Here is a 26539-nt window from a genome sequence, read left to right as displayed (position 1 = left end):
AGCCCAGAGTAGAATATACAAACGGCGATTCTACGCTAAAGGCGAACCAAAATGTAGAATGGAATGGTGAAACTACACTAGGCAGAAGCCCAGAGCAGAGTAGGCGATTCCACGATGTGGAATGAAATCGGGCCACAGAAACCAGAGATTTATAGACAATTCATATCAACCAGTTATGCGGCTTGCGTGAGAACCGCGATACATAATTACATGTTACGAACGATTCTCCGTTGTCGTTCCGAGAAAATTGGAGTTACACTTCATGGTACGAACTGCTAAATCATTGCATTACCTCATGGAAAAGTTTCATGCGTATGAAAAACACATTACCTCATAACGTTACACTTTTCTCACCCCAAAAAGTGTTTTACAAGATAGGCAAAAAACAAGGATATAAGAGAGAAGAAAAGAATAAGAAGAAAAGTGATATTTTAGCTTTGTCAAAGTACATGTCACAAAATAATGGCCAAACAACAAAACCATGCGTAAAATATGTCAATCAGCAGTTATGTGCTTCATCAAACCAAAACAAAACTAGAGCAAGGATTTTTCCTATTGGGGCTTCAGACATATAAAGAGTGGGGAGGCATATAATGGGCGACCTTGCTTAATTATGCGCCATGTAGTATAAAGCGTCAGGCCCCGTGCTAACTTTGTCATGCAGACACGTTAAGGGTTGAATCAACATTTCACATTTAACAGACTTCAATTACGCAAGGAAAATATCAACTAACGTTCCGGTGACAATAAGACTTAACAAAGTTTAAAAAAAACCTTTTACAGAAAGTGAACATAAGGGGATTAGTATTACATAACCACTGAGGACTAGGCATGGCTTAAAAGAGTAGAAACAAAAGTAGTATGCACATTACCGGGTAATTTTCGACAATGTTCCGACGTTTGTAGCTAAGATTTCTTGAAATATCCTTGATGTTTGCAATGGCAGGTAAAAATTCAGTTCATTGCCTTTAATAATCCATGAGTGTTGAATAGCGAAATTGTATAGTCCAACAGTTATTCCATAGGTTCAACCATAAAGTTCTTGAAATGAAATCCACCTTCCCTCGCACAACAGACTTTGTCGTGTTTCATTCTTGCCTGTTGGCATCGGTTCCAACACAGTGTGATGGTCCGCCGGAATTGAGAGTGCGATTTCCGCAGTGACACGCCAACGCCCGCCGGCCGCCCTGGCCAAAACAACGAGACGGAAATTGGGCAGGGGGAAACGAACATTCACGGAAAATATCCAACGTTGTATATGGGGAACGATGAAATCCGTGCGTACGCGAATTGAATCTCCTCTAAGCTCGATTAAAGCGCAGGGCTGGAGTTGACGAATCCTCAGGAGAACACTCGTGAATGGAAAGAACCGACGATGAATCCAAGAGAAATGGTAGCAGCAACGTCCAGCAATGGAAAACGAGGAACCTTGAAAATCTCAGCAAGATTTAGGAGATTTGCGCGTTAATTTGCAACTGCGCACAATCCCAAGACAGCGAAACGAACGCTGGGATTTTTGCTTGAATATTACTTGATTAATATTCAATCAGAAGGCAATTTGGTTGAAAGATTATCGATAGATTCCTCGTGACAGTTAGATCATGAAAGAATTTCGACCAAAAGTACAACTGGTTTGGTACTCACGGTCAAGTTTGTCGATCGTCTTGGAAGAATTATCCTCAAACTTGTTTCTTCGAATGTTGCAGGAAACTTTGCAGTTACGGGGTCACCAAAGTGTAGGTCGTTCGTCTTGGAAGATTTTATTCACCAATGGACGAAATTTATTCACCATGGACGAAAGATATATGTGCAGAATACAACTGAGCCCCAGTGTAGAATATACAGACGGCGATTCTACGCTAAAGGCGAACCAAAAATGTAGAATGGAATGGTGAAACTACACTAGGCAGAAGCCCAGCGCAGAGTAGGCGATTCCACGATGTGGAAATGAATTCGGGCCACAGAAACCAGAGATTTATAGACAATTCATATTAACCAGTTATGCGGCTTGCGTGAGAACCGCGATACATAATTACATGTTACGAACGATTCTCCGTTGTCGTTCCGAGAAAATTGGAGTTACACTTCATGGTACGAACTGCTAAATCATTGCAATACCTCATGGAAAAGTTTCATGCGCATGAAAAACACATTACCTCATAACGTTACACACGTACCAACCGACGAGAACCCGGCTGATGCAGTGTCTCGCGGTGTTACTGCCAATACACTGTGCAGTGGAATGTGGTTAACCGGACCTGAGTTCCTGCGAAAGACACCCGACCAGTGGCCAAATCGATTTACTAAGAAACCAACTACTGCTGAGGTCTACAAAAGCTTTGACTTGGAAAGAATCAAGGCGGATGTTTTCCTCACAACGCTCGAAGAAAAAGGTACTGATCGTTTGATTGTCTATTTTTCATCACTACATCGTTTGAAGTTGGCAACTGCATGGTTGCTCAGGTTTAAACGCTACTTGTACTGTAAAGCTAAAAAGAAAGAGGTGACCGTGTCACACTCGCCTACATCCGTTGACGAATTAAAAATTGCTGAGTCAGAACTCGTCAAGTTTGTGCAGTGTCAGCACTTTGCTGATTGGCTTGCATCGCTACCCACGGGTAAACTGCTGCCAAAATCTGCGCTCTATAGGCTCGACCCTATATTGAAGGACGACATACTTCGTGTTGGCGGCAGACTCGACAACGCGACGTTGAGCTACGAAACAAGGCATCCGGCGATTCTGCCAAATGATTGTCGCCTAACGGAATTAATTGCCCAAGAAGTGCACGCCCAAGGTGCGGGGCATGCTGGAATCAACTACACATTGAGTTTGTTGTGCCAGCGTTACTGGATAGTGAACGCCCGAGCGACTGTTCGTCGGGTTATACGCCAAGCTTGTTTTGCCGACGAAGAAACGCCAAGCCAGGACAGCAGCTGATGGCTGAACTGCCTCCGTCCAGATTGCAGGTTGACGAACCACCATTCTCACACGTCGGTGTGGACTATTTCGGACCTTTGCTGATCAGACAACGTATATGCGAAATAAAAAGGTACGGATGTCTGTTTACGTGTATGACGACACGTGCTGTTCATTTAGAAGTTGCTGCCGACCTAACTACAGACGCCTTTTTGAATGTCTTGAGGCGATTTCTTGCACGACGTGGTCCAATATCACACATTTACTCGGATAACGGAACCAATTTCGTCGGTGCTAACCGCGTTATGAAGGAAGACGTGGAAAAATGGTACCAAAATCAGATCTGTGACTACTTGCGCCAGCGGAAGGTGAAGTGGTCGTTCAACCCACCAGGAGCAAGCCACATGGGTGGAGTGTGGGAACGGATGATCAGAACCGTCCGAAGAATTATGATGGCGATATATCCTGAGGGAAAACTAGACGTTGCTGTTGGAGGTGGAAAACATCATAAATTCACGACCTCTAACTGAAGTTTCCCCGGAAGTTGGTGAAGACATGCCCTTGACGCCAAACCACCAATTAAGAATTAACCCATCGATGGGATTGCCGCCGACGATGACCTACCCGAGCGATTGCTACGCCAGACGCCGATACCGCCTGGTTCAGCATGTTGCCGATGAGTTTTGGCAACGATGGCTGAGGGAGTACTCCCGGACAATCATCTCCAGACAAAAATGGCACACCCGGAGAAGTAATTTTTCCAAAGGTGCTGTTGTGCTACTCGTCGATGATTCTGCTCCACGATGTCGATGGCCTCTTGGAAAAGTCCCCGAACAATTCCATGATAAACACCAGGTGGTGAGGAGCGTTGCAGTGAAGACGGCCGGCGGTTTCCTCAGGAGACCCATCACTAAGCTCTGCGTGGTGATCCCCGCGCGGGAGAATGAGACTGTGTTGTGAATCTTTGCGTCGATGTAAAATTGTTACAATGCCCAATTTTCGGGGGGAGGATGTAGATTCCCAAACCCAATTTCGTTAATTCTTTCACGTTATGTTTTCTATGTTTGGCACAACTCTCGTTATTATGTGACAAAGGCTGCGCAGTAGACGTGCGCGTGCAGACCGCATGGTCATTTTTTTCATTGCTAGTTGTGCTGCCAGTTATTGTGGTACATACAATAATACTGATTCTATTTGAATAAGGTTTTAGTTGCAAAACGCGAAATAGTTTGTTGACTGTTTTGCAACAATTGAAAAGTTTACTGGATCACTAATGCAACTGAAAGATGTGTTGTCACTACTGATAATTTACGGAATAAGATCGGTCGCAAAACAGTTCGGTAAGTGCGATTGAATTTGCCATAGTGTGAATTTGTCTATATATTGAATGTATAATTGTGTTTCTTTAACTAGAAACCGTTCCATTTCTGGTGCGTTGTTGTGCCGGTCGTTCCTGTATCGAATACAAGTGTCTGTTGTGTTTCGCGGGCTCGGCTACCTAGAAGATTGGATGGGACGCGTTTGGGCTAAAGGCCAAAAAACTGCTGTGTAGCGTGTAGCGCCGCCGATTCGCAGAAAAAGCACGTTACAACTGGAGTACCAGTGTTTACCACTGTACAGTAAAACTTGTACTGAAAAAAGATATTTTTTATCGAAAATTCATATACTGCAAAATGGACAAGTGCTGAAGTCGCACAGTTACATGCTTTGTGCAACCGCAAAAGCAATACTGGAGTACCAGTGTTTTCCACTGCATAGTAAAACTTGTACTGAAAAAAGGATTTTCTATCGAAAATTCATATACTGCAAAGTGGACAAGTGCTGAAATCGCACAGTTACATACGTTGTGCAACCGCAAAAGCAATACTGGGTTACCAGTGTCTTCCACTGCATAGTAAAACTTGTACTGAAAAACAATTTTTTTATCGAAAAGTCATATACTGCAAAATGAACAAGTGCTGAAATCGCACAGTTACATACGTTGTGCAACCGCAAAAGCAATACTGGAGTACCAGTGTTTTCCACTGTACAGTAAAACTTGTACTGAATAAAAATATATTTTATCGAAAATTCATATACTGCAAAAAAGACAAGTGCTGAAATCGCACAGTTACATACGTTGTGCAACCGCAAAAGCAATACTGGAGTACTAGTGTTTTCCAATGTATAACAAAAATTTGTACTGAAATAAAATATTTTTTATCGAAAAGTCATATAGTGCAAAATGGACAAGTGCTGAAATCGCACAGTTACATACGTTGTGCAACCGCAAAAGCAATACTGGAGTACTTGTGTTTTCCAATGTATAATAAAACTTGTACTAAAATAAAATATTTTTATCGAAAAGTCATGTTGTGCAAAAGGGACAAGTGCTGAAATCGCACAGTTACATAGGTTGTGCAACCGCAAAAGCAATACTGGAGTACTAGTGTTTTCCAATGTATAATAAAACTTGTACTGAATAAAAATATTTTTTATCGAAAAGTCATGTACTGCAAAACAGGCAAGTGCTGAAATCGCACAGTTACGTCATAGAACACTAAAACATGGAATGGAAACTCTTTTCGTCACGCATGAGTAACACTTTACGCAAAATGAAAAATGCATTGGGTTAAATGCGATTTTGGCGTTTTTCGGCGGCGAAAAATTGTAAGTTAATGTAACCACAATATTTTATTTAAATGTAATTCAAGTAGTTTCATCCTTAATCTTTTGAAATATGTGGATGATTTTAATTATGACGCGCTATAATGCACTTTTTGACCGTGTGTTACAAGTCACCTTACAGATTAAAAAATTGTTAATACGTCTTCGCGTCAACCTCAAAGATGACGTTAGACATGTAACTACGTCATACAAGTGATGACGTAATGTTTTAGATTTGCATATCTGCCTAAAAAGCAATCATGGGATTCAGAAACCTAATATATGAACAAAACAGTCTGACCCAGAGGTCACATTTTTGCAGTCATTATAGGGTATGTATCAAAATGTTTCATAACTCCTCTTTTTGTAAAGACATATGTTGGACAGATAGTGCAGTACTACATGAAGTAGTTTCTGGCCCAAAATGTCAGATTGTAGCCTTTGTAAACCAGATAAAATGGGGCCAAATTTTGCTGCTTAATTTTAAAGATTGTATTTACTTGGTTAACCATACTTGAATCTGGCCGTTTTTCATGATTTGTGCAAATAATATTAAATAATAAATAAATAGTGGTAACTATCTAAAAAATATTGACATAATTAAATAAATTCTTGTGTCATTTTTTATATTCCATTGATTTTGAGCAATTCATGCCACATATGAGCCAATGCTCTGTGAATATTAATGAACTTGCTTTTGTTGTACTAGTAATCTACTTTTTACATTTTTCCCACACAACACTGAGTTTTCTATTTGATTTCATTGTAAATATATGGTTGTATATTGGCTTTTTTGTCCGAAAGTTCGACCTTAAGTGTTGATTAGTCCAATATCCCCGAGAAGAAAACAAATCAAATTGGATGGAAATTATTTTTGTCAAACTATTGCACACATAACAGAAGTATATTCTTTTACTCTTATCATAACAGTTGGTTGAATGCTTATGACACAGTTGAAAATATGTAATGTTTTGTTGAACTAAACATAATTGCCTTTTGTTTCAGCCAAATTGGACCTTTATATATTAAAAATACCCCTTTTCACTAGTCATTTTTTTTCTTCGCAGATTAGTTTTAAGTAAAACACAACAGAATTTGATTTAGATATGTATTAAAATGCTTCTGAGAGACACATGTCATGTTGAAGAAAAAGATGAAAGTTTTCAGAATTTGTTCATATGCAAACACTTATGTACAAGTTATAGTTGGTTTATATTGGAAGTATTCCCACTGCCCTTGAGTATTTGCAAGCAATTTTGTCAAGGCTTAACTTTTTTAAACCCATATTATGCAAAAAAATGTTGTTTTGTGTTGGACTTTACTGGCAACATTTGCACTCAGCAGTATGAACATGGTGTTGGCTAGGTATTTCCTGATTTTAATAATTTGGTTTGTTATAATATCTTCCTCTCCATCTTCATCAAGATACAGAAATCGCAGAAAAAAAGCAGCCATACTATCGTTTGTCAACTGTTTGTCAAATGCCCTGTTTTTGCAAAATAAATATTCCCAAACAACCGCATTACTGTGTGCAGAGATACTGTCCTAGAAAAAAACATAATAAGCAATTAGTTGATTTTACATAACAAGCATAGTAGTTGATAATATTACTCGATTTAGCCTCCCACTACTTGCAAACAGCAAAAGCGCGCAATTATTTGTTCATATTTTGACCCAAAAGGTAGTAGACAGCAAATCGCCGTAAAAAATGATGTGACACGGTTTATTCAAAATCATCGACATATTTCAAAAGACGAGGGACCAAACTTATTGTTTTTTCAGAAAAGTTTTAAATTTTGTTCTATTTAATGGGTTTTTAAGCCCCTTAAAAAACACCAAAATCGCATTTAACCCAATGCATTTTTCATTTCGCGTAAAGTGTTACTCATGCGTGACGGCGCACTTGCAGCGGAGTTTCCATTCCATGTTTTAGTATTCTATGGTTACATGCGTTGTGCAACCGCAACAGCAATACTGGAGTACCAATGTTTTCCAATGTATAATAAAACTTGTACTGAATAAAAATATTTTTTATCGAAAAGTCATGTACTGCAAAATGGACAAGTGCTGAAATCGCACAGTTACATACGTTGTGCAACCGCAAAAGCAATACTGGTGTACCGGTGTTTTCCAATGTATAATAAAACTTTAACTGAAACACAATATTTTTTATCGAAAAGTCATATACCGCAAAATAGGCAAGTGCTGAAATCGCAAAGTTACATACGTTGTGCAACCGCAAAAGCAATACTGTAGTACCGGTGTTTTCCAATGTATAATAAAACTTGTACAGAAAAAAATATTCTTTATCAAAAATTTACATACTGCAAAATGGACAAGTGCTGAAATCGCACAGTTACATACGTTGTGCAACCGCAATAGCAGAGTACCAGTGTTTTCTAATGTATAACGAAGCTTGTAGTGAAAAAAAATATTTTTTATCAAAAATTTACATACTGCAAAATGGAGAAGTGCTGAAATCGCACAGTTACATACGTTGTGCAACCGCAAAAGCAATACTGGAGTACCAATGTTTTCCACTGTACAGTAAAACTTGTACTAAAAAAATATTTTTTATCGAAAAGTCATATACTGCAAAATGGACAAGTGCTGAAATCGCACAGTTACTTACGTTGTGCAACCACAAAAGCAATACTGGAGTACTGTAACAGCGAAAAGTTATCCCTAACGTTTATTTAATATTTTTTGCCAATAGAAATCTTGCACGTGTTAACACGACATTTAAACGATCCGTTTGGCCCCTCGTATGTGTCAAACTAGTAACAATTTGTATCTGTTTCAAGTAGCAACAATCCTTATTATTTTCTATTTGAATTAAAGGAATTAGGAGTTAAATTAACCGAACAATTTATAACACGCGGTGAAGTTTCTTAAAGTCACAAGTATTCGGTGAGTGTTTGCAATGACGTCTCATTACTTCAGTGTGTTTTTGTTATCAACTCTTTTTCTGTTTCTTACAGAAAACGCATGTACGCATTTGCATGTACACATGTATCTGTGCTCTCAAGTCGATCAATATATCCTTGATGATAGTACATGTTGTTTGAGATACTTATAGTTGATTAGTTTTCGCCGCCAAGACAGTGAATATACTGTTAAACACAGTGACTGTTTTAGACAAAAATACGGCAGTCACATTCGGTTTTCGAATACTTCCTGAAGAAGCATAGTCAACTACTGTATTCGAATTGCAAAATGGCATCTGATGGAGAAACAAACTTAGAAACTACTGAAAATGTCCAGTTTGCTTGTGGTCTTAAAGGTGATCTATTTCAACAAATAGCTGATAATGCCACAGAGATTGAAACAAATGCAGTTCCACAACCCAATTCTAACAATGTGCAAGTTCAAGAAGGACAGCTGTTGGAAACCTTAGTGGAAAATGCTCCAACCTTATCTGCTGCGAAGGCATCAGCACCAACACAAGGAATGGTCACACGTTCAATGTCCAAGCTCCTGTATAAGGGAGTAATGCAACCTCGAACATCTCGGACAAGAGATGATGTTTTCAGTAGCAGTTCTAAAAGAAGTTGTAGGACACAATCAAAATCCTCCCAAAAAAGCCATTCAAAAACATGTTCTTCTCATTCAAGTTGTGGAAGTATTTCCTCCCAAATCAATCCAAGTGAAAGGAGAATCATTTTGCTGTCTCGTTTGGCATCTCAGAAGAAATTGGCTGAGGTAAAACAACAACAAACCTATGCAAGACTGCAATTTGAAGAAAATCAGTTAAAATTACAGAACCAACTAGCACAAGAAGAGTTGGTGTCTGAATACCGAAGAAAACAAGAAGAAGCTTTGAGAATACAAAAGGCTAAAGAATTAGATTTTCAACAAACCAAATATCGAGAACAACTTGAAGAAAAATTCCGGCAAGAAATGTATCAACTTGAATTGCAAGCAAGCTTAAATGAAACTGAAGCCTTGGTGCAAAATGAAAAGGAATCGCATTATGCATCCAAGACAAACAACAATTTTAATCCTGAAAAATTACCTTATTCACCTGAAATGAAACCCTATTCCAATTCCAGTACCCATGTTACCTTCAATCCCAATACCTTGCTTTATACATCAACATTACCTGAACCAAACAAAACCCATACGGTACCTTCATCGAACCCTAATTGGTCACCTATTCCACCAATGATACATACACCACATCCGATTCAAACCCAAACCCCACAAATTCCCAATACTGCTTTACCACCAATTATCATCAAACCTCCAATTGATTACACTAAAGAATGTCCAATTTTTGATGAAAATCCTGCAAAATTTTGTCAATTTATGGATGCATTTGATACACTGATTGATAGCAATGTTCCTGAACCAAAGATGAAGCTTTACTTTTTGTTAGAACATATTAAAGGCACACCAAGATATCTGTTGGAAGGCTGTCGTCAGAACAAGTCACCTGAAATTGGCTATCAAGAGGCAAGACAGTTGTTGAAAAACAGGTTTGGTAATAAATATAAAATTGCCAAAGCTTGTCTGGCAGAAATTACTGAAGGACTTTCATTGAATCAAAATGATCATGAAGCTTTAATGAAATTTGATGCAAAACTAACTTCCTGTATATGTACTCTTAAAGCAATAAATTGTCTAAGTCAAATGAACAGTTTTAATGTTATTGAACAAATCATGAAACGTCTTCCACAGTCCTGGTTACCAAGTTGGTATCATGAAGTGGATTTCATTATGACAAAGAAAGACAGATATGTCACAATTCAAGACCTGTCTGAATTTGTGAAAATGAAAACGAGGGAATGCACCAACATATTTTGTGACAACTCCAAGCCAATGAAGCATGTCCAAAGTGCAACAAAGCTAACGAAGCATGACCAAAGTGCATCTAAGCAAAACAAGCCAAAAGGTGTCATATTTGCAACACAAGTGCAACCCTCCCCGAAATCTCGACCTGTTTGCCTACTTTGCCAAGAAAATCATTACTTGAATCAGTGCAAAAGGTTTAGGGAAATGGCTTACGAAAAGCGAAGAGAGTTTGTTGACAAAAAACTACTGTGCCTTGCCTGTTTAGAAAAAGGACATTGGGCTCAACAATGTAATCGAAAGGAACCCTGCAAGAAACCTGGTTGCAAGAAACGTCACACAACTTTGCTGCACCCAACTGAGAACGAGCAACAAAAGAATAAAGAAAATGCAGTGGAAGTTCATAGTGGCTTGGTGAATCTCAATAATAAAAAAGGAGTTTTGCTACCAATAGTTCCTGTTAAGATTCGTCTGAAGGGAAGTAACCGGACTGTAATTACCAATGCTTTTCTGGATACAGGAAGCACCAATTCTTTTGTGACTGATAGTTTGATCAAAAGGTTGCAAATCCCCAAATGTCCTGAAGTCAATATCTGCACAGTCTCCATTAATCAAGGCCGTGAGAATAGAAGGGCAAAAATAATCAGTAACTTGGAGATGCTTGATTTTGAGGAATCAGTTTGTATTCATTTGAACCCTCTGTACTCAAATGAACAATTGCCTGTTTCATCTGCTGATGTGCCAACCCAAGAAGATGTGGACCAATTTCCAGATTTTAAGGATGTCTGCATACCAAGAGCAAATGTTGAAGTTGGTTTACTCATTGGCAATGACAATGTAAAAGTCATGCAGCCACAAGAAATAGTAGAAGGACCATCTGGCTACTATGCAATCAAAACTGTGGTGGGCTGGATTGTCAACTGCCCAAGCAAAGCAAGTTCATCGAACCATACCAAGAATTTCTTTGTCAAAACAGCTGTACATCCAATGTGCAGTATGTGTTCTGATGTGGTGGATTCCTTAACCAATTCCAAAGATGAGCTGTCGGTGGATCAAGCTCGTTTTATGAAAATGGTCAACAGTTCAATCAGGCATCTAGATGATCAGCATTATGAAATTGGATTGCCAGTGCGTAACTCTAGTTTGCATCTGCCTTTCAACAAAGTTCAAGCAGAACAACATGCTGCATACTTGAAACACCGTTTCAAAAAGGACAATAATTTCTTCGAAGATTACAAGGCTTTCATAGATGACATGATTGACAAAGGTTATGCTGAAAAGGTTACCAATACAAGTGAAATCCAAGGTAAAACTTGGTATGTTCCCCACCATGGTGTTTACCATCCTGAAAAACCAGGAAAAATTAGAGTCGTTTTTGACTGCTCTGCAAAATTTAAAGGAATTAGTTTGAATGTCAATCTGCTTCAGGGGCCAGATATCACCAACAAGTTAATTGGTGTCTTGTTTCGTTTTCGTCGTGATCTAATTGCTGTACAAGGTGATATCCAAGCTATGTTTCATCAAGTTAAGGTACCAGCTGCTGACCGTGACATGTTCAGATTTCTTTGGTGGAAAGATGGAAATCTTGAAAATGAACTCCAAGAGTATAGAATGACTGTATACCTGTTTGGAACAGTCTGTTCGCGAAGCTGTGCCAATTTTGCCTTGAAACGTACTGCAGAAGACAACAAATTAGATTTCAATGCTGTTACTGTGGATACAGTACTAAATTGTTTTTATGTTGATGATTGTCTAACTTCAACTCCCAGTGTTGAAAGTGCAAAACAGCTTGTAAAGGAGCTTATCAAAATTCTTTCCAGGGGTGGATTCAAGTTAACAAAATGGATAAGTAATAACAGAGAAGTTCTTCAATCTATTCCTAAAGAAGAATAGTCCAAAGAAGCAACTAATCTGGAACTATTCAGTAACAGACTACCAACAGAAAGGGCTTTGGGCCTATTCTGGAATGTTGAAGAAGACACATTGTGCTTTAGAGTAAAAGTTAGGGAAAAACCTGTAACACGTCGAGGAATTCTTTCAATTGCAAATTCAATATATGATCCTTTAGGGTTTGGTGCTGCAGTTGTACAACCTGTTAAGGTTCTTCTTCAAAAGTTATGTAAATTGAAACTAGGGTGGGATGATCCAGTGCCCAGTTGGATGAAGAAGAAATGGTTAAAATGGCTACAACAACTGCCAAAGCTAAAAGAGTTTAGCACCTAACTTCCACAAAGTGGTCCAAGCTCAATTACATCATTTTTCGGATGCTTCTGAAGAAGCATATGGATCTGTATCGTACCTGAGGATAGTGGATGCCAAAGGCCACATTCATTGTTCGATGGTCTTTGGGAAATCAAGACTTGTCCCACTCAAACCAATTACCATTCCCCGCCTGGAGCTTTGTGCTGCTACAGTCTCTGCTCGTTCTGATGTTGTGCTCCAGAACGAACTGCAACTTAATCATCTAAATCCCAGTTCTGTATTTTGGACTGATAGCACAACTGTGCTGCGTTATCTAAATAATGAAGACAAACCATTTCACACATTTGTTGCCAACAGAGTTCAACAAATCAAGGACTGTTCTGATGTGTGTCAGTGGAGGTATGTACCTACTAATCTTAATCCGGCTGATGATGCTTCCAGAGGACTATCTGTTGATGCTTTTTTGAAATGCAATCGATGGAAAAATGGACCAGATTTTTTATGGAAACCAAAATCTGAATGGCCAATTTCCCCAGATTTTGTTAATCAACTGCATGATGAAGACCCAGAAATTAAACAAACCAAAAGCTTTGCAACAACAAGTAGTGAAGATCACTTTTTGGATGACCTATGTGAACGCTTTTCAAGTTGGAATAAAATGAAAAGGGTTTGTGCATGGATTTTAAGATTCAAAAATGCTGTTTTAAAGACACCTTCAACTATTGTTAAACAATTCCTGTCTGTAGAAGAAGTTTGCAATGCTGAACAACTAATTTTTCTATATTTACAACGGAAATTCTTTATTGAAGAAGTGATGACTTTATCCAGCAAAAAAACAATAAAAAAATCAAGTCGTCTTGTCAAGTTTGACCCTTTTCTTCAAGATGGACTTCTAAGAGTCTGTGGTCGACTTCAATTTGCATCAATACCGTATGGTGCCAAACACCAGATAATCCTCCCCAGATGCTCAGTAACAAATCTGATTGTCAAACAACCACATGAAGATGCTGGTCGGCAACATGTTCTGGCGCTAATTAATGAAAGATTGTAGATCCCTAAGGCCAATACTGTTGTTCGAAGAGTGCTGTCTGCCTGTGTGGTCTGTCGCAAAAGACATGGCATGGCTGGCAAGCAGAAGATGGCAGATTTGCCAGAAGAAAGATTAATTCCAGATGAACCTCCTTTCTCTTATGTTGGGGTGGATTGTTTTTGACCATTCATGGTATGCAAAGGAAGAAGTAACCTCAAGAGGTATGGTGTACTGTTTACATGTCTTACTATGAGAGCTATCCATATTGAGGTAGCTCACAGTATGGATACTTCATCATTTATTCAAGCTCTGCGGAGATTTATTGCTCGCAGAGGCCAAGTAAGGCAAATTCGCTCTGATAATGGCTCCAATTTTGTTGGTGGTGACAGAGAACTCTGTGATGCAATCCAGAGCAGGAACAACGAGCAGATCTCTGATTTTTTACTCCAACGCAAAATAAACTGGATCTTCAATTCACCAAGTGCTTCACATCATGGTGGTGTGTGGGAGCGACAAATCCGCTCGGTCAGGAAAATACTTGGTGGCATTTGTAAAGAACAAACTTTGACTGATGAAAGTTTGTCAACGCTTGGGTGTGAGGTAGAATGCATTATCAACAGTCAACCTCTCACCACAGTCTCTGATGATCCCAAGGATCTGAAGGTTTTGACTCCCAATCATCTCCTGCTCCTGAAGGATGATGTGCTGATGCCTCCCGGTTTATTTGATAAGAAGGATGTCTACTCCAGAAGGCGATGGAAGTAAGTCCAATATCTGGCTGATGTGTTTTGGTCCAGATGGACTAAGGAGTACCTGCCTCTGCTCCAGCAGAGAAAAAAATGGACAGATAAATTTTAAAATCAATGATATTGTGCAGCTTGCACACAACATGCCTCGAAATGTTTGGCAAATGGGGCGTGTGCTTGAATTGTTTCATGATAAAAATGGTATTGTCCGTAGTGTAAAAATTCAAACGCAAAGTTCATTACTTGTAAGACCAATTACCAAATTGTGCCTTTTGGTTGAGTCTGAATGATGGCCGTTCATTCTTTTTCTTTGCATGCAGTCTTTCAAGTGTGTTCTATTAAGCATTTCAAACGACCAATGCTTAAAAGGGGCCGGTATGTAACAGCGAAAAGTTACCCCTAACGTTTATTTAATATTTTCTGCCAATAGAAATCTTGCACGTGTTAACACGACATTTAAACGATCCGTTTGGCCCCTCGTATGTGTCAAACTAGTAACAATTTGTATCTGTTTCAAGTAGCAACAATCCTTATTATTTTCTATTTGAATTAAAGGAATTAGGAGTTAAATTAACCGAACAATTTATAACACGCGGTGAAGTTTCTTAAAGTCACAAGTGATCGGTGAGTGTTTGCAATGACGTCTCATTACTTCAGTGTGTTTTTGTTATCAACTCTTTTTCTGTTTCTTACAGAAAACGCATGTACGCATTTGCATGTACACGTGTATCTGTGCTCTCAAGTCGATCAATATATCCTTGATGATAATACTTGTACTGAAAGAAAATATTTTTCGAAAATTCATATACTGCAAAATGGACAAGTGCTGAAATCGCACAGTTACATACGTTGTGCAACCGCAAAAGCAATACTGGAGTACCAGTGTTTTCCTCCGTATAATAATACTTGTTCTGAAAAAAATATTTTTCGAAAATTCATATGCTGCAAAATGGACAAGTGCTGAAATCGCACAGTTTCATACGTTGTGAAACCGCAAAAGCAATACTGGTGTACCGGTGTTTTCCAATGTATAATAAAACTTCAACTGAAAAACAATATTTGTTATCGAAAAGTCACATACTGCAAAATAGACAAGTGCTGAAATCGCACAGTTACATAGGTACGTTGTGCAACCGCAAAAGCAATACTGGAGTACCGGTGTTTTCTAATGTATAATAAAACTTGTACAGAAAAAAAATATTCTTTATCAAATATTTACATACTGCAAAATGGACAAGTGCTGAAATCGCACAGATACATACGTTGTGCAACCGCAATAGCAATACTAGAGTACCAGTGTTTTCCAATGTATAACGAAGCTTGTAGTGAAAAAAAATATTTTTTATCAAAAATTTACATACTGCAAAATGGACAAGTGCTGAAATCGCACAGTTACATACGTTGTGCAACCGCAAAAGCAATACTGGAGTACCAATATTTTCCACAGCATAGTAAAACTTGTACTGAAACAAAATATTTTCTATCGAAAATTCATATACTGCAAAATGGTCAAGTGCTGAAATCGCACAGTTATATACGTTGTGCAACCGCAAAAGCAATACTGGAGTACCAGTGTTTTCCTCTGTATAATAATACTTGTACTGAAACAAAATATTTTTCGAAAATTCATATACTGCAAAATGGACAAGTGCTGAAATCGCACAGATACATACGTTGTGCAACCGCAATAGCAATACTAGAGTACCAGTGTTTTCCAATGTATAACGAAGCTTGTAGTGAAAAAAAATATTTTTTATCAAAAATTTACATGCTGCAAAATGGACAAGTGCTGAAATCGCACAGTTACATACGTTGTGCAACCGCAAAAGCAATACTGGAGTACCGGTGTTTTCCACTGTACAGTAAAACTTGTACTGAAAAAAAAATATTTTTTATCGAAAAGTCATATACTGCAAAATGGACAAGTGCTGAAATCGCAGAGTTACTTACGTTGTGCAACCGCAAAAGCAATACCGGAGTACCAATATTTTCCACAGCATAGTAAAACTTGTACTGAAACAAAATATTTTCTATCGAAAATTCATATACTGCAAAATGGTCAAGTGCTGAAATCGCACAGTTACATACGTTGTGCAACCGCAAAAGCAATACTGGAGTACCAGTGTTTTCCTCTGTATAATAATACTTGTACTGAATAAAAATATTTTTCGAAAATTCATATACTGCAAAATGGACAAGTGCTGAAATCGCACAGTTACATACGTTGTGCAACCGCAAAAGCAATACTGGAGTACCAGTGTTTTCCTCTGTATAATAATACTTGTACTGAAACAAAATATTTTTAGAAAATTCATATACTGCAAAATGGACAAGTGCTGAAATCGCACAGTTACATACGTTGTGCAACCGCAAAAGCAATACTGGAATACCAGTGTTTTCCACTGTATAGTAAAACTTGTACTGAAAAAGCACTATTTTTTATCGAAAAGTCATATACTGCAAAATGGACAAGTGCTGAAATCGCACAGATACATACGTTGTGCAACCGCAATAGCAATACTAGAGTACCAGTGCTTTACAATGTATAACGAAGCTTGTAGTAAAAAAATATTTTTTGTCAAAAATTTACATACTGCAAAATGGACAAGTGCTGAAATCGCACAGCTACATACGTTGTGCACCGCAAAAGCAATACTGGAGTACCGGTGTTTTCCACTGTACAATAAAACTTGTACTGAAAAAAAAACATTTTTTATCTAAAATTCATATAATGCAAAATAGGCAAGTGCTGAAATCGCACAGTTACATACGTTGTGAAACCGCAAAAGCAATACTGGTGTACCGGTGTTTTCCAATGTATAATAAAACTTCAACTAAAAAACAATATTTTGTATCGAAAAGTCATATACCGCAAAATAGGCAAGTGTTGAAATCGCACAGTTACATACGTTGTGCAACCGCAAAAGCAATACTGGAGTACATGTGTTTTCCACTGTGTAATAAAACTTGTAGGCTAAAAAAATATTTGTTATCGAAAAGTCATATACTGCAAAATAGACAAGTGCTGAAATCGCACAGTTACATACGTTGTGGAACCGCAAAAGCAATACTGGAGTACCGGTGTTTTCCAATGAATAATAAAACTTGTACAGGAAAAAAATATTCTTTTTCAAATATTTACATACTGCAAAATGGACAAGTGCTGAAATCGCACAGATACATACGTTGTGCAACCGCAATAGCAATACTAGAGTACCAGTGTTTTCCAATGTACAACGAAGCTTGTAGTGAAAAAAAATATTTTTTGTCAAAAATTTACATGCTGCAAAATGGACAAGTGCTGAAGTCGCACAATTACACACGTTGTGCAACCGCAAAAGCAATACTGTAGTACCCAGTGTTTTCCACTGTACAGTAAAACTTGTACTGAAAAAAGATACTTTTTTATCGAAAATTCATATACTGCAAAATGGACAAGTGCTGAAGTCGCACAGTTACATACTTTGTGCAACCGCAAAAGCAATACTGGAGTACCAATGTTTAACGTCTACTTCAGTGCTCCTGGTGGGCACAGACGTCTACTCTGTTGCTTCAAAGTATATTCAAAAACGCGCCTCCCAGGTCCCAACTACAGGCTTCTTCCCACTAACACTCCAACAAGGTTTCAACAGCTTATTTGTACAAACAAAGCCCTTGCTGGCTTCAATTAGCGGGATGTAGTTACTTCACGGGATTAGATGGATAAACTGGCGGACGTTTTTCTAAAGGAAATATTAGGCCATAAGCACAATAGAAAAATGCCGGTTTCAACAATATAACATTCTTACCGAAACGTTTTGACCAGGACTTTAAAACAGTTATTTGTTGACGAGCAATCAAGTCAAACTGCAAGTAACAAACAAAGTACACTTTAGACCAGACACATTGTCACAACAAAAGGTTTAACAATACAAGACAATGCTAAGTATGAATAGACTGGCCCATATTGTTATTAACACGTCACCACCCGCGCGAGCCTTATCTGTGACGTCGGTCAGGTCAGCTCCTTATAATGATGGAGCTACACCAATCGCGTCAGTCAAACTGATGATGACATAAGTTTTTGTCGAAACGTCTTATTTTAACATGACAGTGTTAATAACAATATGGGCCAGTCTATTTATACTCAGAATTATGAGAAAACCCGTGAGTTGTGTTCACAAGACAATGGTTGTAACACGACCAGCTAGCCTTGTCACAGGGGTTTGACCGCACCGTCAGGAAAAAACAGTATTCTTTTATTCTGCGGCACAGTTAACAAACTGTGACACGTTCACTAAACAAACAAACACATTTTAGCGAACAGTCACATGCAACATTTAACTCACCAATACAAGATGCACAAGGACCGACTTCGAATAGCATTCGGTTGCACCAGGTAAATTTACGTTAGGCAGTCACTAATTAAGTTATCAACTTAAGTCAATTCACTGCAATTCAAATAGATATTTAACCACCAAAACAGTTTAATGCACGCGGACAAGTTCAACACGTGGCAAACATTAAGACTGCTGGCACTAGCCTTGCATCATACAGTTGGTAGGGGCATTATGACGTTTCTATTGTTGTGAAATTTTCTCACATGGAAAGTTACGCGCACAGAAATCTTACACTCCCCCCCAAAATTGATAAGTCGCAGCGACGTTCAATTTTTACAACACAATTTCGACGCGCGTTTGTATCAATCGTTTATCAGTGTTTCTCAGCGACCATTGTCGCCGGGTCATCATGTGGTAGGTGATCGTCTCCTCTCCCATCAACTGGTACGACCACACACAGTTTGTGAATGGGTCTTCGCACAATCGTTCCTCTCGATCGAATTCGAACACTGCGGACCACACCAAAGTCATCAGGATTGGTTGATTCAACGCGACCGATCGACCAAGAACGTCTGGGGGCAGCATCATCAACCAGAAGGACAACATCACCGACCTGGACATTTCTCTTCTCATGATGCCACTTCTGGCGAGCGATGATTGTACGCAAGTATTCCCGAGACCATCGTCTCCAAAATTGATCTGCAATATATTGGACCTTGCGCCAACTCCGGCGCGCGTAGCAGTCACGATCACTTGTGACGGTTGGAGGCATCCCTCCGGACGGATTTATCCTTAGCAAGTGATTAGGTGTCAATGGTGACTCACCAACGTCATCAAGTGTGACCGGAGTCAGGGGTCGCGAGTTGATAATTGATTCCGCTTCAAGCAGAAACGTTTGCAGTTGATCATCGTTGAGGACTCGTTCGTTCGTCAGCAAGGAGAGGACGCGTCGAACAGACCGAATCATCCTTTCACAGGCACCTCCCATGTGACTTGCACCAGGTGGGTTAAAGTGCCACTGAACTTCTTTCTTTTTGAAGAACTCTTCTATTTGGTTCTGGTTCCATTCACGTACGGCGTCACGAAGAACACGCGCAGCACCCACAAAATTCGTGCCGTTATCGGAATAAACTTGCAGCACTTCGCCGCGACGAGCAATAAATCTGCGAAAGGCATTTATAAAGGCATCGGTGGTTAGGTCATGTGCCACCTCGAGATGAATTGCTCTTGTAGTTAGGCATGTAAAGAGACAACCCCATCTCTTAACTTCGCAGCGCCTTTGCTTGACGACTAGAGGTCCGAAATAATCGACTCCTGTAAATGCAAAGGGAAATTCATTCATTTGCAGGCGAGCTAGCGGTAAATTGGACATAATTTGCCCTTCAGGCTTTGCGTTGCGACGCCGGCATACCAAACATGCGCGGAGAACACGTCGCACCGCCACTGCACCTTTAACGATCCAATAGCGTTGGTTCATCTGGGACAGAATGTGGTTCACGCCAGAATGTCCACACTCTGCATGGAAATGGGAAATTAGCAACTCAGTCAGGTACGAGTTGTGAGGCAAAATGGCAGGATGTCGGGCCTCAAAAGGAATAGGCGCTTTTTCCAAACGACCGCCAACCCTAAGCATTCCATCAATCATCACAGGATCCATACGAAAAACTGCCGATGACTTGCTTGGTTTCTTCAAGTTTCCATCTGGGGTAATTGCTATCATCCATTGCGAGAAATGACCTCGTTGAACATATTTCACCAACTCGGCTTCAGCCGTCCGTAGCTCATCAACTCTCAGGGCCGAGGAGTCAAATCTCGCGGTTCTCGCACTTCGCAGAATTGCCATCAAACGCAAAAACCATGCAGCGGCACGTTTAAGTTGATACAACGAAGAAAATTTCGTTATTAAAACATCTGTGGGAGGACATTTCTCTACCACAGTAAACACACCACAAGGTTTCTTATCAAATACATTAACCTCAACCGGATCTGTAGCAGCGTCACCAAACATATTTGGCCAGCAGTCGGGCGTCCTCTTGAGAAACGATGGTCCGTCAAACCACAATTCACTCCTCACCAGGGCATCGGCTGAGACTCCCCTCGAAGCCAAATCAGCAGGGTTTTCCGTCGTCGGAACATGTTTCCAGTTCTTCACGCAGGTATTCTTCTCGATCATTGCCAAACGACGAGAGACAAACAACGGAAATCTTCGTTTATCATTTTTAATGCTTTGCAGCACCACAGACGAATCCGTCCAAAATATAGAGGGACGCAGGTCCAAACACATTTCCTTTCTGACAATCAGTTCCACGTCCACAGCCAGAACAGCAGCCATCAATTCCAACCGTGGAATAGAATTTTCACCCTGGGGTGTTAGGCGACATTTACTCATAACCAAGGTACAGGCCACTTCGCTTTCTTTATTCGTTGATCGGAGGTAGCACACAGCTCCGTAGGCTTCTTTGGATGCGTCAGCAAACACATGAAGTTGACTTCTTATCACATTGGCGCTGACACCAAATCCAAATGATCGTGGAATGCGCCTTTCCTGCAGGCTGTGTAAGCAGACTAACCACTTCTCCCATTTTCGTAAGTCCTTAGCAGGCATCTCTTCGTCCCATTCAATTTCTTGCTTGCACAAGCTCCTATAAATGAGCCGGGCTCGCAACACGACGGGGGTAACAAAACCCAATGGGTCGAATAGAGAATTCATAGTTGACAAGAGGCCTCGGCGAGTGCGCGGCTTCATTGGCAACGAAACAGCAAACAGAAATGCGTCAGCATGAACATTCCACTGTATACCAAGCACACGCTCTTGTAATTCAGCATCCAGTGGGCGCACCTGCAAAGCCATTGATAATTCATTTTCCGGTAAGCGATCAAGAATCTCCTTGCAGTTTGACAACCACTTGGTCAAGCGAAATCCACCCTTCTCAAGCAAGGAGCGCAGACCATCGACAAGCTGCAATCCAGTTTCAACGTCTGTCACCGATGTGAGGCAGTCATCGACGTAAAAATTACGTTCAACCGTAGAGGCAACAATGGGTTCAAATTCACTCCCAAAATCACTAGCGGTTTGACGCAAACAAAAGGTTGCGCAGCTTGGAGACGAAGTTGCCCCGAAGAGATGTACATTCATTCTGTGGGGCACAGGTTCACCTGACAGGTTCCCACCAGGCCAAACTGTCACGATCACGATGGGCAACTCTCACTTGGTAAAACATGGCCTCAATGTCAGCTACCAAGGCAATTGGCGACTTGCGGAAACGCAACAAGACGCCAAGTAGACTGTTGACAAGATCAGGACCTTGCATCAACGTTTGGTTCAAAGACAGTCCACGGTATTGAGCTGCGCAATCATACACAACACGCAACTTACCAGGTTTGTGAGGGTTTACAACACCATGATGAGGTATGTCCCACGTCCGATGTTTGGTAATCAGTTCCTCCTCCGGTACTTCTTCGGCAAATCCTTTGTCGATTGTTGCTTGCATTTGCTCAGCGTACTTCTGATGCATTTTCTCGTCGTTGCTCAATCGACGTTTCAACGATTCCAATCTTTTGTTGGCCATCTTCAGATTGTTAGGCAAAACTTGGTGATCATGTCTCCATGGCAGTGGCAATTCATAATGTCCATCAATGTATTGAACGGAGTCCTTCATCAATTGGTACGTCCTCCGATCTTCCCTGGAGAAAGGACTTCCAAACAATTCGTCTTCTTCTTTGGGGATCAGGTCACTCTCGTCGCTTAGAAACATGGTATGGGCGGTGTCCATGACGCAAGTAAAGTTGGCATCTGCAGCAGATTTGCGTACAGCCTCGAGCGATCGACCTAGCAAAGACCATCCAAGAGGCGTCTTCACGGCATCTGGGCATTCGTCGTTTCCAGGACGACTGCAGAGTACGCGATGTGCCACAGGTACATTAGCACCAATCAACAATGTTACAGTTCCACCAGCAATGGAAGACAGTTGTAGACTCCTTATTGATGGGTGCATCTTCCGAGTTTTCCAGGTGGGAGACTTGTTCGGTTTCACAGGTATTTGCTCAACAACTTCTACTTCTGGCAAGTTTATTTGCTCACCTCCATCAAGTGGTTCGACTGACACAGAAATTGCGATTGTGTCCAGTTTTTGCGGTGTCGTCAGTGTGTTCAACAAAATTTGTTTGGGTCGTCCAGACGCACCTAATTTGTCTACCAACTTACGTTCACAAAACGTTGTGGTTGAACCCTGATCCAGAAAAGCGTACGTGGCAATGGAAGTGGTCCCATGGCGAACAACGACAGGTACAACATTCAGGTACACACTAGACGCGTTGACACTTGCACTGTACTCGCGACTTCGGATCGTAGCACAAGCAGGATTGTCATTCTTTACCCCTTCGGATACAGTAGGAGGGGCTGGGTAATGAAGCAATTTGTGGTGCGATTTACCATCGCATCCGTTGACAAAACAACTTTGACTGGAATCACAGTCACTAGCACGGTGGCCAGCCTTTAAACACTTAAAACACAAACCCATTGAACGCACGAACCTGAGTCGATCATTCCACGACATTTTCCTAAACTGGACACATGCGTCAAGAGAATGGCTCCCGTTGCACAACAAACACTTCATTGGCACGTGTGTTTTGTCCTTAATTTTCGGCGCAGAAGTCGCCACAGTGCTGTGCGCAATTGCCTTCGGCCGGCGGCTTCCTTTGTTGTCTTCCTTTGATGAATACAGCGCCTTACCAAAAATCGAGTTTGCAACCTTGCTTTTTAGTGCTACAAACTCTGTAAGAGTCGCAAAGGTAGCTCGTTTTTCAGTGTCATGCTCAATCTGTGCGGACATCGAAACCCAGTCCTTTCGCATGCTAAACGGGAGCTTCCTGATAACAGCCAACATGACATCCATGGAATCAACACTAGAAGCATGTCTTATCTCACCATGTAGTGCCGTACAGCATTTGTCCAACAGCACAGATAATTTCATAAGACCATCGGGGTCGTTGTCCTTGACAACAGGAGCTGACATCAGCTGTTCTTCGCATCTTTGTGCGATAATGTGAGGTTGGCCATATTCGTTATACAAGGTTTGCCAGGCAAGCCTGTACCCTTCGGCTGGATCTTTCGCGTTAAAGCGTTCAATTTTTTCCCTAATATGGGGGTTTACAGTGCTGTACCAAATACAACAGCCGCATCTCATCATTGTGGGCCTTCTTAGCAATGTAGGTATCAAACTGTCGTACGAATAGCCAGTAATTTAGTGAATCAACATCAAATTTGGTTACTTCAGGACTCGGCAAGTTCACATGGTATGCGTCCTGATACGTCTTTGGTAGTGGCGAGATATTTTGGGGACTAGGGCAACATCTATTTGCGTCTGCACGAGGGATTTCACCAAACGTACCAGTCCTATGCTTCTCGATGCGTGGTACGGACACGTTCACGGGCGCTTCCACGTGTTGCGCATTTGACCTAATTTGTGGACACGAGCCCCGTACAGCATTTGACGGCAACTGTGAGCTCGTATGTTGAAAAACATTTGACAGTAATCGTGGGCGAGGGATAGAAATTGAACTACCTTTTGTAACAGACGCCAGGCTTGAATTACCGATAGACTCTTCCTCCCATGCCTCCACTTCAGCTTCAGCGAGTTGCAAATCGTGGCGCATTTGCGCAGCGTGCTTCTCCGCTTCTTCGCTGATGCGCCGGGCTTCATTCTCCGCCTCACGTTCAATTCGTTCCGCCTCTAGCTCGGCTGTACGACGTACACGATCTGCTTCCAGCTCGGCCGTACGACGTGCACGATCTGCTTCCAGCTCGGCCGTATGACGTGCACGATCTGCTTCCAGCTCTGCCGCACGACGTAGTCTATCTGCTTCTTCTGAGGCCCTTCGTACATTTTCGGCTTCTTGAGCACTTGCGAATTTCGCAAGCTTTAGTTTCACCTTACTGCGTCGAATTTCACTTCGTATAGAACTTGAGGTTGAATTTCTACTCGAGTGAACAGACAACGCGTCGATTGGTGACAATGGTAGGGGTACGGATCTAGGCTGCGGGTCATGCAGCTTCGATATCCACGTTGCGACCCTTTTATCGAATTCTTGTTTGTCTCGGCAATAATCTCGCTCACGCGAGATTATCTCAGGTAGTTTATCACTATCCGACATATTTGAGTGAAGTTCAATTAGCTTATCAAAGTTTGCATTTACTTGGGGCAGGAACTCACGTAGCGCTGAAAGATCTTGCGGCTTTTTCATAAGACTCTCTGCGCAAGCGTAGCTATCTTGTATAGCCTTTAAAGCCTCTACTATTTCGTTTTCTTGATCTTCCGTCATACGGTTTACTTGTGATGCAATTTCACGGCAATGTCCGTGGTGACCAAATTAATCGTCGATCCTTCGCTTGTTGACGATTCCTAGTTTGTTAACGATGTAACACGACCAGCTAGCCTTGTCACAGGGGTTTGACCGCACCGTCAGGAAAGAACAGTATTCTTTTATTCTGCGGCACAGTTAACAAACTGTGACACGTTCACTAAACAAACAAACACATATTAGCGAACAGTCACATGCAACATGACAGACAACATTTAACTCACCAATACAAGATGCACAAGGACCGACTTCGAATAGCATTCGGTTGCACCAGGTAAATTTACGTTAGGCAGTCACTAATTAAGTTATCAACTTAAGTCAATTCACTGCAATTCAAATAGATATTTACCCACCAAAACAGTTTAATGCACGCGGACAAGTTCAACACGTGGCAAACATTAAGACTGCTGGCACTAGCCTTGCATCATACAGTTGGTAGGGGCATTATGACGTTTCTATTGTTGTGAAATTTTCTCACATGGAAAGTTACGCGCACAGAAATCTTACAATGGTTATTGACATAATGTTGACAAAGACACACAGGCAAATAAAACAACACTTACCAAAGCAACTGGGTCACGACTTACTGGCAGACTTTATATGCACAGCAATAAAGAACAGGTTACTTAACTTTTTAAGAAGAATTTACTTAATTTTCCTGCAAAACAAACGACAGAAGTTTCCTAGACACACGAAACTAACTACAGCCGTTGTCACTTGTCAGCAAACTTGTCGAACACGAGGCGCGAAATTTTCCACATGAAGGCGCTGTTTATACTAAAATTTACAATTTGGGGAGACAGTGGACAAAAAACAGTAATTTACGATGTAACAAATGTGTAACGCCCGTTAGATGCTCCCCGGTTCGTGGAGCGGAACGTAACACGAGGGAAAGGTTAAAACGCGCCTCCTGAACTTCCTCCGAATATATTCGGAGTTTTTTATTCGGTCAAAGAAGACGGTTTCTACACAAAATGCATCACGTCAACAAATGCACTTCAAATGAACAAATACAATATAGGCTCACCAACTGTTTTCGGAACCGGCATGCAAACGAATAAATTGTTGGTTCAGTGTCACGCCTAAACAAAGAAGCAATGTAGCCTATAGTTACAAATTCCCGAAACGACGTTACACACAATGCTTACCAATTGTTGTGACAGCAAACCACAGACACCACTTGAATTAAATGGCACGAACACTCTATCATTAAGCCCTTTGCGACATAGAACCGTGCTCCACGGAAGCCAAACACGAAAAGGAGTTAACCACGTTTTCATTTCAACAAAACTACCCGTTAACTGTTACGTCACAAACTGCAATAGACTGCAACAATTATAGCAGTGAAAAGAAAAAAGGCACATAAATAGAAATCAGGCAATTGCTGGCAAATAAGATGTAACATACCCCCCCACAATGTACGAATCCAAAAGGAGTACATTCAACACAAAACAAACCAGCATCGGCAGCAATTGCAAACTTATATACAACACAACACACAAACATCGGGCAATAATTGCGAACACCG

At 40.7% G+C, this 26539-nt stretch overlaps 5 protein-coding genes and 1 pseudogene across 5 annotated transcripts; 4 read left to right on the top strand and 2 right to left on the bottom strand.

The window, feature by feature from the left end:
* The first annotated feature begins 2140 nt into the window (after nucleotides 1–2140).
* LOC145911916 (uncharacterized) lies at nucleotides 2141–3447 on the top strand. Its single transcript, XM_082999349.1, has 2 exons — nucleotides 2141–2795; nucleotides 2843–3447. The coding sequence occupies exons 1-2, from the start codon at nucleotides 2141–2143 to the stop codon at nucleotides 3445–3447; spliced, it is 1260 nt and encodes a 419-aa protein (XP_082855475.1).
* A 4983-nt stretch (nucleotides 3448–8430) lies between these two features.
* On the top strand, nucleotides 8431–13416 carry LOC145910980 (uncharacterized). Its single transcript, XM_082998209.1, has one exon. The coding sequence runs from the start codon at nucleotides 8780–8782 to the stop codon at nucleotides 12245–12247; it is 3468 nt and encodes a 1155-aa protein (XP_082854335.1). The 5' UTR covers nucleotides 8431–8779; the 3' UTR covers nucleotides 12248–13416.
* Nucleotides 12693–13607, top strand: LOC145911915 (uncharacterized). The gene has a single exon (XM_082999348.1). The coding sequence runs from the start codon at nucleotides 12693–12695 to the stop codon at nucleotides 13605–13607; it is 915 nt and encodes a 304-aa protein (XP_082855474.1).
* Nucleotides 13608–13835: 228 nt separating this feature from the next.
* On the top strand, nucleotides 13836–14351 carry LOC145911914 (uncharacterized). Its single transcript, XM_082999347.1, has one exon. The coding sequence runs from the start codon at nucleotides 13836–13838 to the stop codon at nucleotides 14349–14351; it is 516 nt and encodes a 171-aa protein (XP_082855473.1).
* Nucleotides 14352–19024: 4673 nt separating this feature from the next.
* Nucleotides 19025–21787, bottom strand: LOC145911912 (uncharacterized). The gene has a single exon (XM_082999346.1). It carries the CDS (start codon nucleotides 21785–21787, stop codon nucleotides 19025–19027), a length of 2763 nt encoding a protein of 920 aa, XP_082855472.1.
* A 16-nt stretch (nucleotides 21788–21803) lies between these two features.
* On the bottom strand, nucleotides 21804–24972 carry LOC145911911 (uncharacterized; annotated as a pseudogene).
* Nucleotides 24973–26539: the final 1567 nt, after the last annotated feature.

This window comes from Ascidia mentula, chromosome 8, assembly GCF_947561715.1.
Source record: "Ascidia mentula chromosome 8, kaAscMent1.1, whole genome shotgun sequence".
Taxonomy (NCBI): domain Eukaryota; kingdom Metazoa; phylum Chordata; class Ascidiacea; order Phlebobranchia; family Ascidiidae; genus Ascidia; species Ascidia mentula.
This window is presented reverse-complemented; position numbering and strand designations above follow the sequence as displayed.